The sequence below is a fragment of the Sipha flava genome, unplaced genomic scaffold (assembly GCF_003268045.1).
Source record: "Sipha flava isolate LNK unplaced genomic scaffold, YSA_version1 34_pilon_pilon, whole genome shotgun sequence".
Classification (NCBI taxonomy): Eukaryota; Metazoa; Arthropoda; class Insecta; order Hemiptera; family Aphididae; genus Sipha; species Sipha flava.
Genome location: NW_020273045.1, coordinates 1,387,696 through 1,400,273, shown reverse-complemented (window position 1 = coordinate 1,400,273; position 12,578 = coordinate 1,387,696). Strand labels below are relative to the sequence as shown.

Sequence of the window (12,578 nt, the reverse complement as noted above, 5' to 3'; positions counted from 1 at the left end):
ATTGTATATAAACTATTTAGATTGTATTTTTTTCAAAATAAAAAAAAAATAATTAAATTATATTATAGCTTTCACAAATTATGTATAATCACAGAATATTTTATGCTGTAATAATATAACTAATAATCTGTTATTTTTAAATAAAAAATATAAGCCAATTACTACTTGCAAAAACAAAATTATCCGTTATCAGAATATAGTCATATGTGTTTCCGGGCATCCCCCGAAATGTAGTAAACAGGGCCCCTAAAATGTATGTCTAAAAATAAGGGTTTCCTATTTTAACTGATGTTGCATAAATTAAATGTAATTTATTCTAATATATTCGGCAAAAAATAAATCATGTTTCATATAATAAAAACAAAAACTAAATTTTCGTGTAAAAATGTATGATAATACATCAGCTAAAATTGACTACATAAGTACAAATCATAAATAATTATAGCTGTCTGAGAGAAATATACTAGGTTCGAGGAAAACATATTCATGGGACTAATAACCACAATATTAATTGAAAAATTTGATTAATGTTTATTTAACTATTTCTACATTATAATTTATTAAATATACCTACACGTTTTGTTATTATAAAGTCCAAAATTATAGTTGGAATTCCCTTAAATACAGGTATCCACACCCTTATGAGTATAATATACTAAAATGAAACATGTTATAGGAAAAAAATTGTATCTGGCAACTGTCAATAATTTATTTAAGAAACAATTTTATAAAACTTAAGTAAATTTTTCAAAAATTACAAAAAATTATTGTTTATTTTCATTTGACCCAAAATCTTCCTAAAAATTGACCCTTAAATACATCTTAAAATTTTTTTTAAAAATTATTATTTTATTAAATATTTAATAATCTAGGCTTAAAAAGGTTGGAAAAAGATTAAAAGTCCTTACCTGGTAGAAATATCTGCTCGACAGATATCTGCATAGACTATCTCCAAAGACTGGCGAATCCAATATTTCAGAAGTTGCCAAATCGACCACTGATCAACGGATTTGGGGAAAATAGTTAACTGACAAATTAAAGTCGCTTACACTTGAAACTTTAAAGTATTAATGGCTTCAGGTTAGTTTTAAATTGTATGTGTTCACTCTCGACTCCGTTGTTGGTATAACAAATATTTTGTACGAACTATTGTTAGTTGAACAATTTATTTTAAAACGTCATAGCAACGCGTTATGGTTAATAGCTAATACAATTTATTGTGCGAATTATGTAATTTTTTTTTTTTTGGATGTTTACAATATACCAAACAAAAGTTAAAAGATTATTAATTTAAATGCGAAGGAGTAAAATCTTCCGAAAATTAATGTCATGTACCAACAACTAAATCTTCTGATGAGAACCGTATATAAGTGTCTATGATAATGTTGATACCCAGTAGGTTATATATGTATATAAATAAAATTTGTTACAAAGTGTCGACATAAAATATGTAATTCACTCAGTGTAATGTCCAGGAATTTTCAATGAGAGGTTAAGGATGTTAAAATAGTATAATTAAGAGATTGTGATTTGAAGCCAAAACTCCTTCTGAACCACGGCGTCATTTGAGATGGGGCAGAGTGTGCAACGGCACCTCTAACTTGAAAAAATTTGGTAATTGGCCCGCCATTAATACTCCAATTTACTGTTATAATAAACTTATGCATTGTGTTTTCATATACTATATATTTAATAGTAACTATATATTTTTTTCAAGTTTTAATTATTAGTCAATAAGTAATTTCAATTAGAATTATAAAAGGGAAGGGAAAAATATTTATATAGGTTTGCTTAGGTTACCTACATTTGTATAGATCATTTTTTTTTTTTTGTGGCCTGGTCAAATGTCAGAATTGGTCTGCCTAAAGTTTCGCATACCCGGAAAAAAAATTGAAATGACACCCCTGTTCTGTGGTATAGGCATCGATTTTGATGATGATGGATCTCGATGGTTAAAATTATGTGCAGTATGATAAAATAAAAATATTTTATCACGGTAGATAACTAAAACAGAAAACGTGCGGTCCTGGACCGTTTGATAACGAAAACCGTAACCGTTATCATCTATCGGCGTAAAGTAATTGTTGATAAGTAGTATCACGTACGGGAATTTAAAACGATAGATTTTCAAAACGCATTTCAAAATTTATTACGATTATTACTACACCATTTTGGTTCTCATGTTTTCGCAGTTTGTCACGACTGTAGTTACGTGTTCTGCGATCGACAGATCGGGTGTGGTAAGACGTGCATATCGTCCCAACTGCTTAAATCATGAACATCTGTAGGAACGCACTAATTAGACGGTTCGGGTTCGTCGTCAATGCACCGTCAAGATCGTTTTGGTCGAAATTGGTTAAAGTGGATTTCGGCGCCTACGACGTAGTGGACCTGGGCAATGTCAGCGGTCCCAGGTCGGTGCCTGAATACGTAACGTTACCTTCGTACGCTAAGACCGGCAACGTGACCGACGAACCCGACCACTACAGTCCGCCGGACATCAAGAACAGTGGTCAGATCACGATGTTACGGCAGAGCTGCAAGTTCGCCAGGTTCGTGCTGAATAGCGCGGAGAGTCAACTCAAAGTGGGCGCTACGACTGACGACATCGACGGTTTCGTGCACGATCTGATCATCAGCAACAACGCGTATCCGTCACCGTTGAACTACAAAGGGTTCAGGAAATCCGTCTGCACGTCCATCAACAACGTCGCGTGCCATGGGGTGCCCGATGACCGACCGTTAGTTGACGGCGACCTCATATCTGTGGACGTTTCTGTTTATCTGAACGGTTTTCACGGTGACTGTGCGGCTACCTACTGCGTCGGCAATGTGGATAAATACGGTAGAACATTGATGGCTGTTGCTGAACAGTGCATGTATAGCGGCATAAAAGCGTGCGGCCCTGGCGTGAATTTTTCGGCGATCGGTGAAGCCATAGAGTTGTGCGCTATAAGAAACAAACATAAAGTCTTGTCAAGCATCACTGGGCACGGCATAGGAACATATTTTCATGGCCCGCCTGTTATTTTTCACTCTTCTCAAAATGAATATCCAGGTATAATGGAACCCGGTATGGTGTTTACCGTTGAGCCTGTAATTTGTCAAGGCAGTGAAGATATTGAAATGTTAGAAGATGGTTGGACTATTGTAACCCAGGACAATTCTCGATGTGCCCAATTTGAACATACTATTCTTATTACTGATGACGGATATGATATTTTGACCAAATAACTTCATATATTATATTATAATTAGTAAAATCTGTTAATAAAAAAAAAAAAATGTACTGTTATAAACTATAATATAATTTTCCACTGGAATATTTGTTATTTACTATGTAGACATATGTTAGAGATTGTAAAAATTGTTGTATATCAACATCTTACATTATTCCTTAAATATAACCTGGCTAATGTGTTGAGTGTGTAGAAAAGGAATAAGGTCATGACGTATGCTGACTTTGAGTTTTGGTATGGATATATGAAATGAAATATAAAAGAAAACCAGGAGTAGCGGAGGAAGTCAGGGAGTCGAGCCATACAGAGAGGGACGCTAGATAGAAGACCATCAACATCAAGTCCACTACGGTCCTCACTTATTCCTAATATCAACATCCATTATCTTAAAGTACAATATTTATAATATATTTTATTTATAGTGAACATTCACATTGTACTTTTATATGAGGCAACTCTATTCCATAGATATTAAGTATCACACACCGAGGTTGAGTTCCCTAGACCTCGTAAAAATAAACATAACTTTAAAAGAGTTTGATCAGCTAAGAGGTCGAAGGAATTTAAAGAGGGGTCTTTACAAGATAATAGAGAAAAATATTTTAATTGTTAAGTTTTTAATCATTACAGTATTTTCATCAGTTAGAATTTTGATATTGATCAATTTTCCTAATGTTAATATTAGGATATTTATAAATATTTTATTTTGTTCAATGAAATAAGAACAAAATTATATATCTTTCATTGAAATCAAAAGAACTGAAAAAACAATGTTACTTAAACACATTTTGTTAAAAAATTAAAAATTAAATGTAGAAATATTAAAAAAATAAAATTTATTGCTCAAAATAGTTCTAAATCTTTTTAAACACAATTTAGGTATTTTATTTTTAATTTTAGCCTTTAATTTACTAAAATGTACAACCTTGATCTTAATAAATTGTAATAACTTTTATTCATTAACAGAAAAAATTGCTCGTTTATTTGGTTATTAATTTATTTTTCTGGTTTTCTATTTAAAGAAAAAAAAAAGAGATTAACTTTTCAGTAATAAACTTTTCTAAATATGTCATTACATTTTTAATAAACACAAAAACAAAATATAAATATAAATATATATATTTTAATTAATGATTAACAAAAAAAAAAAAAAAAACCAATAAAATATTGGTTTGTTTCATTTTTGTTTGGGATTTAAATGTATAATTATATATCTATATATTTATTATTAAATTTGAGGTAACAATAGGTTTGATTAACATTTCTGAAATTTGTACTTTAAAAAAAAAACAATTATAAATTAAAACAAAATACAAACAATTGTAAAACATTGATGGAAGCAAAATTTAAAAATCATTGAGTATTTATATAAAAATATGAATATTATTAGTCAAAAGATAATAACTAAAATATATGTTTTTAATAATGGTATAATGTCAGTATAAAATCGTATCACATTCAGATTTAATTTTAAAAAAATGTTCAGTTAATATAAAATATAAATTTTCAAAAACAATGATAATAATGTAACATTTCTCTCTCTCTCTCTCTTAAATGTTGTAGGTTTAAATAAATAGTTCTTGTATGGCTAATATAAAAGTTAAGCAAAGAAAATATGAAAACATTATGGTTTCCTTAATAATGTAAATCGTATACCCAATATTGTATACTCGTTGAAAAATTATAACAATAAAAATTTGTAACGTATGTTGTGCAGTAAATTCTACCATTTATATCATAACATGTAGTTCATGACTGCACGCAAAGCAAATAGAAGTTCTGATTGCATTCGAGCTTCCATAATCATTAAATTTATGTGAATCTGTAAAATTTATAATAATAATCATAGTGTTACCAGAAATTCAATAGATTTCAATATTTAGATTTTTGTTAACCAATTAAATATTTACCTTTTCACTTAATTCAAAATGTTTTAATGTATTCTCTGTATGTGTTTTGTTCAAACGTTCTGGATAACAGGTAGCTGTTTTAACAAATACTCTTAATTGGCTTTGAAGTAATTGAGTAACTTCTTCATAATCATAATCATCATTTCTTATCCCATAAATACAATAAATGTAGTTCCAAATTGCTCTACGAAATCTTGTAGTGTCTATATGAGGGCGGCCACCCATTGTATAGTATGTCATGTTATAAGCAGTCTTGAATTTTTTATCCAATAATGATCCAATGTCATTAAATAAACGGTTAATCAAAAAGAAGCCATGATGATCCCACGAAAATTCCTGAAATATATATAAAATAATAATTAGTTGACTTATCAATTATTTCTCAATAATAAAAACAGTATGCCATAATAATAATAATAAGCATGCCATATCACAATTGATAATTAGATAAATCTTAGAAATTTTTATTTTTAATTTCACAAATTAACTCAGTATTTATATGAAAATAGTACATTTTTTTTAAACAAGATATTAACCGTTTTAAAATTATTTAAAATTATATTTTTTCTTATACATTAAATAATATCCTAGTCATCTGATAAGGTTTGTCAGTCTACTGCAGAAGTTATTAATTTTTTCAGACTCTTGTACAAAACATTAACTTATTATTAATATTAACTTATATTAAATGAATAAATGTTTAATACTAAATATTATTATTATATAATGTTTATACATTTATTAAAAATAAAAATTTAAATTATAAATTAGTAGCATATGAATCTTATTTATTCAATATATGGAATAGTTATACACAAAATTGGTAGTGTACAATGAAATAATAAATAGAAAAATGTAATGCAAATTCTATCCAGGAACCTTAGCTTTACTCACAAATGCCAAAGTATCAATTTGACCTTTATAAAGCTTAAGCTTCTATTGATAATTTATTAGCTAAAAGCCTACATACATAAGTAGTAACTCAGAAAATAAAATAAATCAACTGAAATACTCCACTATACAAGAAAACTTCCTTGTGAGTTAGGTGACATACAATAAAAATCACCAAAAATGTACTAAATTTTTATAAAAATTATTTTTAAAAATAAAAATACCTGCAAAATAAAAGATGACTGTTGAGCAAATTGTCGACGTGAGCAATCCAAGTAAAAATATCCAGAATCTTCAACAAACGGTTTAACATCTGGATCCAAACCATTATCAGAAGAAGTATCACTATCACATAATTGACTCTGAACCAGCTCATACCGTTGAATACGTTCTTGTTCTGAAGCTGGTACTACATCACTTAACTTTTTCATTCGTTCCATTATAGGTTCAAGACCTTCGTCATCAGATATAGCATTGTCGTCATAACCTTCAATACAATAATTATTTAAGATATTAATACACTATAAATAATATAGTAGATATTTTATGAAATAATTCATAACAAATACTATCACAAAAACATTTATAAATTATAAATATTGAATTTATGTAAGTGACATACCTCTGAAGCTTGTTTTACTCCTACGTCTAAAGTAAACACCAGTTACTTTAACAGCTCTTGGAATTTCATCATTTAAGTTGCAAGCATACACAAAGCTACACAAACTGTGAAAATGAACAAGTAGTATGATGGCATGTCCCAAATCTGACATGGACCAAGAGTTTGGACCTTTGACAACTTTCTATTAAAAGATATATCTGTATTAGTTTTAATACATACTAAAAATATTATTAATGTAAACATGAATATTACATTAAATGTAATATTAACTCGTACTATAATGAAGCAAATACATTTCAATTCTTATAATTATACCGTAACTATATTAATAATTAAGACACAGATTTCTTAAAGCATTTGTCATAAAAGATGCTTTCCAAGTAATAAATGTGTTTCCAGTAGTCAATGTTGTAATCACAGCATTTTTTTTTTGTATTTTTAGGGGATTCTATATGGTACTTTATATGTATTTTTGACATTTTTTAATTTTTTAAGACATTTTTGATAAATTTCTTGTATTAAAACTAAAAAAATTGACTTCATTGAAATAAAAGTTGTTGTAAAAAATAGTTTTCATTTTGAACTTTATAACATTTGGCAATCAGGTTTTAATTCAGACAAAGCTGAAATATATCTTTATGTCACACCAACTAATTAGCCATATAAATTACATACAACTTTTATTAGAGTATTCTCTCATCGAGGGATAATATTATACTAGTAGTGCATATGGCCGAATATAGTATGTTTTTAGTTGTTTAGCGGATATATTAAAAGTACGGGATGTGTGTTTCATATGTTACATATTCTACAAATGATTACATGTTTGCTTCTATCACCTCTGTTGATGTAAAGAGGTCATTTTCAGTATGTAAAATTTGTTGGCAGTTAACCGTCGATCATTTAAATTTATAAATATTAAAGAAGCTTTCATTGTACATTACAAAACAAAAAAAATTTGTGAAATTTAAGTTTTACTTGTTTTTTAATATTTACAAAATTATAAATAGTAAATGTACCTACATAATTTTAAAATGTTAAATGAATAAATAAAATATAATAAAACATTTAATGTTAAATGCATTTTTCAAAAGGGTATTTTATAAAGTTTTTAGGTCATAAATACAATTTTTTTTATATTTTCAGGGCATTTACAACCAAGCTCTATATAATATACAAATTATTTTCATGTATAAATGCATCATCAATAATGCAATTGACACACAGAACATTATACCATGATAAACGAATAAAAATACATTTTACATACAGTAGCTAGTACTTTGACAATAGTATCAACTGTTAAGTAACAGTAAATATAATTTAAAGTATTATCATAATGATTATAACTTTAAACTAATGTAGTTAATAACTATGTAATTGACCTATAGTGACAAATTAGAAGACCTTTAATACGTTTTTTTTTATAAATGCTATTTAATATGTTTAATCAGTTCATCACCCTCCCAACCTAAAGAAAATTATACTATTAAAATTATAACTACAGATAATATTTTTTATTTATGTTCTTTTACTAAGATTATTTTATTCTAAAATTTACAAATGCAAATAAAAATTTATCAGAATATTTTTTTTTTTTGCATGCTAAGAAACAATCACACCACAAAGAGCTGTGCATAAAACTGAACTATTATAAAACACTGACAACAGGTCAAAAAGCAATATTTTAATTTTAAATTAATATTATCACTAAAAATTTAACATAAAATAGTTTTATATATCAATGATAATATTATTATTTTTAATATCAAACTGGATGTAATAATTTTTGAATAATTAACTAAAGCTATTGTTTAGAAACTTTAATTTTTGTTGATATTACCTTGATTTACTTTGATTACTTTGGTATTATCTAATAGTTACACCATTCATCACCTAGATCACATATTTTCCCATCACCCTTCCTTTTCAAACTTTTTAAACTTGTAATTCATAAACTTGTTTCTTCTTCTTCTAATATAGATACAGTAGAACCTCAATTATCCGTTTTCGTGATTAACCATGCTCATACTTCCAAAAATTTGTATGTACCAAAATTAAAGTCATACATATGCCATATATTGTACGAAGGTAAGAGATGATAATTATATAATATTAATTTAATGAAAAATGTGAGGATTATCTTATAAACAGATTTATGGAAATAATTAATATCCTCCTGAATTTCTGCGAGCAGAAAATTGTTGATTTCCATAATGTCATAAATTTAAGAAAAATTAAAAGTGAAGTAAGAAAAATAATATTAAACCGCAAAAATCAAGGAATGATTACTTCAAATGCCAAGCCTTAATAATTTTAAAACACAACTATACTTATACAACATAGGATAAATTTTATATAATAATAAATATAAAGTCTAAATTAACCGTAATTTTCATTTAGCAGAATGACTTCTCCTCACCATTATTCCGTATATTGAGGTTCTACTGTAGTTTTTTTTTTACTAAACCGAGGACCGAGCAGGTGCTGTTTATTACAATACTGCCACTCAATGTATACTTTCAATAAAAAACTCTTTATCAACCATCTTATTGTATCTTATTTTTGAACATTTTCATACTGAAAATTCCAGCTACATTTATTCTTACTCGATTTAACTCTTCTGCCATTAATTCATATACATACATATTTATCTTATACTTATATAACTTTTCTCTCATTTCTTTTATAGGTACATTTTAATTTTATATTTTAATCATTATTTATGTTATGGAAGGTTCATCACATAAATGCAATTAATAAAAAAATAATACATAAAGATGAACATTTTTTAAATACCTACATCTATCCATCATTTGCAAGATATATTTTAATATCAGTAGGTATATATGTACAAATATTGATATATAAAAAAACGAATTATACATTTAAAAATGTACTTTTAAAACCGTCTTTAGATAAGTCACATTGTAGATAAACTATACGTAATATGTAATGCAGTCGCAAAAGTAAAATACACAATACATATAATAACTGACTGAATTTATCTTTTAAACTTAATATAACATTTGTTCTTAGTAGAAAATTATATCAATTTAAGAAATATTTAAGTCATTATTTTGATATATTTAGTACAAATGTAATAATGTACCTGCAATTTAAAATTCATTAAAAATAATGTAAATATAAACATAACATATAAAATAATATTATAAGAAGTAGAATAGGTACATACTTTGATATCTTCTTTTGTTACTAGCCAAGGTCGATGTGCTAAAATCTTATTGATTTCATATAAATTACGTAGTTTACGCGGTATATGTGACAGACCATCTAACCAATTAGGATCTCCATCATGTTCTAAAAATTGTTTTTTATGAAAATTTATCAGATAGGTACACTTATGACGCCCAGCAGCCTGTAAAAAAATTGAATACTAAAAATAAAGATAAATTTATATAAATAATCTAAATACATGTAATAAGAATGAATCACTCATAAATGATTAAATAGAATAAACACTGAACATAAAAACTTAAATTTAGATGTAAACAATTTAATTTTAATTACATAATACTTGGTATCATTCCATACCTCAAATAATTCAAAAAAAAATAAAGAAAAGCACATATTAAATACTAAATGAGTTTAGTAAAAAATAAAAATTAAAAAATTAAATATAAAACTAAAACTTTTTATACTATAATTATAAATATGAAGTAAACCTAGGAAGTTGGTTTAATTTTATTGTTTAGGTTTAACAATCAACATTTATTTACCATTATTGCGATATAATGCCGATAATGAATTGGCAATGGTCCTTCCCCATAAATTATGAATTCTTGCAAGCTCAAAAATGTTTCAAGGTATGAATTATGAAATTTCATAATATTTGTCACATGATCCAAACCAAAAACTGTATTAGCATTTGATATCAAGTTTTCCATTTCAATTTCTGCCTAAAATATAAATAAATTTTACATATTACTCATAGAAATTGGTAGTAATAGTATTTAATGAATACACATAGCTAAAATTATTTGATTAATTCAAATTAATTTTAAAAAGTGGGAATATTTTAAATATCTATGATAAATTCAATATAGATTTGCAAGGTAATACATAATATTAATAATAATGAGCTATTAAGATTAAATATTGTAACATTACAATTGTATTATGAATTTAGAAGTGATGATAGGTGCTAAAAACAAGCATACATTTTAATTGGACACCATTACAAGATAAATTTTAAGAACAAAATATGAATGTTGAAGACCAAATTGCAAGAAGAGAAAATACAAAAACATCCACAGCAAAACAATACTAAGCTAACCCTATTAGTATTCAATTATTCTTGTGAACCGTTGACATCGAACGGTAGTATATCATTTACAAAGGTATGGTGGTTAATATACAAACCGTAAAAGAGACAAATGGTGCCTAAAACAAGTAAAATCGATGCAAGTATTGAACAGAAAAGTTGATGTACATTTGTGTCCACATTCAAAACCGTTACGAGGAAAAAGGAAAAAAAATTAAGAAAACAGAAAACCGACTACTGAAAAATTACTTGCTACTAGGTTAATTTCTGCCTACAGGAAAATCTATCAAAAAAAAATTAACTCGTTATTCGAAGCAGATAGGAGGCGTTACCTATAAAATATATAATATATGTAATGTAGATATATGCTCACTCGAGCCAACGGAAAACACTCGACGACTGAACAAAACCGGCGGCGAGAAGAAGCGTCGAAGCAGCAGCGGCAGTGGTGAGCAAGCGCGGACGAGATCAGTTTCGTCCACCCGACTAAAGGTTATGGAACGCGTAACAAGTCGGATTAATCGCGGCGAGCCTCATCAACGGTTGTCGTCGAACAAAGGACCGCGAAACGGGAGGGGGGCTTTTGAAGTTCTTTTTTCTCTCCATTTCTATCGCCCGACACGATTGCTCATGCGGTAATAGAATAATTACCCGATACGGTTGAGAGTCGTAAAAAAAACAATATAATATTTCAAACGCTGCTTACTGCCGTCAACGGGATTCGTAGATTTTCAGCCGTGCGCACGGCGCCGTCGCCGTTTGCGTGCTGTTGTGCCGACGGAGAAGGTGGTGGTGGTGGTGGTGGTGGTCCGCACGCGGTCTGTTGCGCTGCATCCGTCGACGTCGTCGTCGTCCCGCCATCGTCCTGTTTCGCGTTTAGGACCTCCGTTTTCGCGACGAAAATTTATCACCGTAAACGGGGAAAAGGAACAAAGAGAAAAAACAAAATGTCGTATGGACGCACGGCGAACCCGAGAAACAGCTGACGGCAGCGGACAGATATTCGATTGCGGCGGCAAACGGAGGAGCAGCAGCAGCAGCAGCACGGACCTCGGGTTGAGTCGGCGCTGTGAACAGCTCGAGCGACGGCGGTGGCGGCAACGGGCGAACTACGACGACGACGACGACGACGACGAGGACGCGAGTGATAATTGGCGGCCGACGCAGCTGCAGTAGTTGTCACGCGACATAATTTCAATCTACCGATATGTACATAATGTAAACGATTATTATTATTATTATAATAATAATGCGCGTAAGACCGGATCGCGGCGGCGGCAGCGGCGGTCAGATGACGGGTGTGATAACGTCGTCGTCGTCGTCGCGGTCACGATGATGTTTTCACGGTAATCGACTTTTGACCCGCGCGCGCTCCGCGGTTACGACACCAGCTCGCAGCACGTGCACCACGAGCACGGCTCGCTGCTGCTCTTTATGTGCGATTTCGATCTACGTAATGATAATAATAGTAATAAAATAATGGTAATAATAATAACGGCAATGATGATAAACGAAAATAATGTAATACGGTTTTTAGTACTTGTGTTGATCGAGCGCGCGCGCGCGCGCACATTAAGATTCAATTAAAAATATCTTATCTAGGGTTAAAAGTACGATATTTTTAACCATCA

General features: G+C 29.4%; 2 protein-coding genes across 4 annotated transcripts; one reads left to right on the top strand and one right to left on the bottom strand.

Moving 5' to 3' along the window:
• The first annotated feature begins 2,083 nt into the window (after positions 1 to 2,083).
• LOC112687401 (methionine aminopeptidase 1D, mitochondrial) lies at positions 2,084 to 3,667 on the top strand. Its single transcript, XM_025560087.1, has one exon. The coding sequence runs from the start codon at positions 2,275 to 2,277 to the stop codon at positions 3,232 to 3,234; it is 960 nt and encodes a 319-aa protein (XP_025415872.1). The 5' UTR covers positions 2,084 to 2,274; the 3' UTR covers positions 3,235 to 3,667.
• A 1,121-nt stretch (positions 3,668 to 4,788) lies between these two features.
• On the bottom strand, positions 4,789 to 12,578 carry LOC112687399 (sestrin homolog). Of its 3 annotated transcripts, none has more exons than XM_025560083.1 (7): positions 11,654 to 12,578; positions 10,403 to 10,582; positions 9,859 to 10,041; positions 6,663 to 6,843; positions 6,265 to 6,527; positions 5,150 to 5,485; positions 4,789 to 5,061 (listed from the first exon to the last, which is right to left on the bottom strand). In XM_025560083.1, the coding sequence occupies exons 2-7, from the start codon at positions 10,568 to 10,570 to the stop codon at positions 4,975 to 4,977; spliced, it is 1,218 nt and encodes a 405-aa protein (XP_025415868.1). In that variant the 5' UTR covers positions 10,571 to 10,582; positions 11,654 to 12,578; the 3' UTR covers positions 4,789 to 4,974. The 3 variants fall into 3 exon arrangements, with proteins under 3 accessions (XP_025415868.1, XP_025415870.1, XP_025415869.1); XM_025560085.1 differs by lacking the exon at positions 11,654 to 12,578 and adding an exon at positions 11,280 to 11,639; XM_025560084.1 differs by lacking the exon at positions 11,654 to 12,578 and adding an exon at positions 11,321 to 11,639.

Bases quoted from the DNA above. Each gene is read 5' to 3' on its own strand.
- LOC112687401 (XM_025560087.1), top strand. From the start codon at position 2,275: ATGAACATCTGTAGGAACGCACTAATTAGACGGTTCGGGTTCGTCGTC.
- LOC112687399 (XM_025560083.1), bottom strand. From the start codon at position 10,570: ATGGAAAACTTGATATCAAATGCTAATACAGTTTTTGGTTTGGATCAT. The intron at 6,528-6,662 runs GTATGTCACTTA...ATTGTATTGAAG, and splicing joins GAGTAAAACAAGCTTCAGAG to GTTATGACGACAATGCTATA. The intron at 5,486-6,264 runs GTATTTTTATTT...TATATATTTCAG, and splicing joins AGTCATCTTTTATTTTGCAG to GAATTTTCGTGGGATCATCA.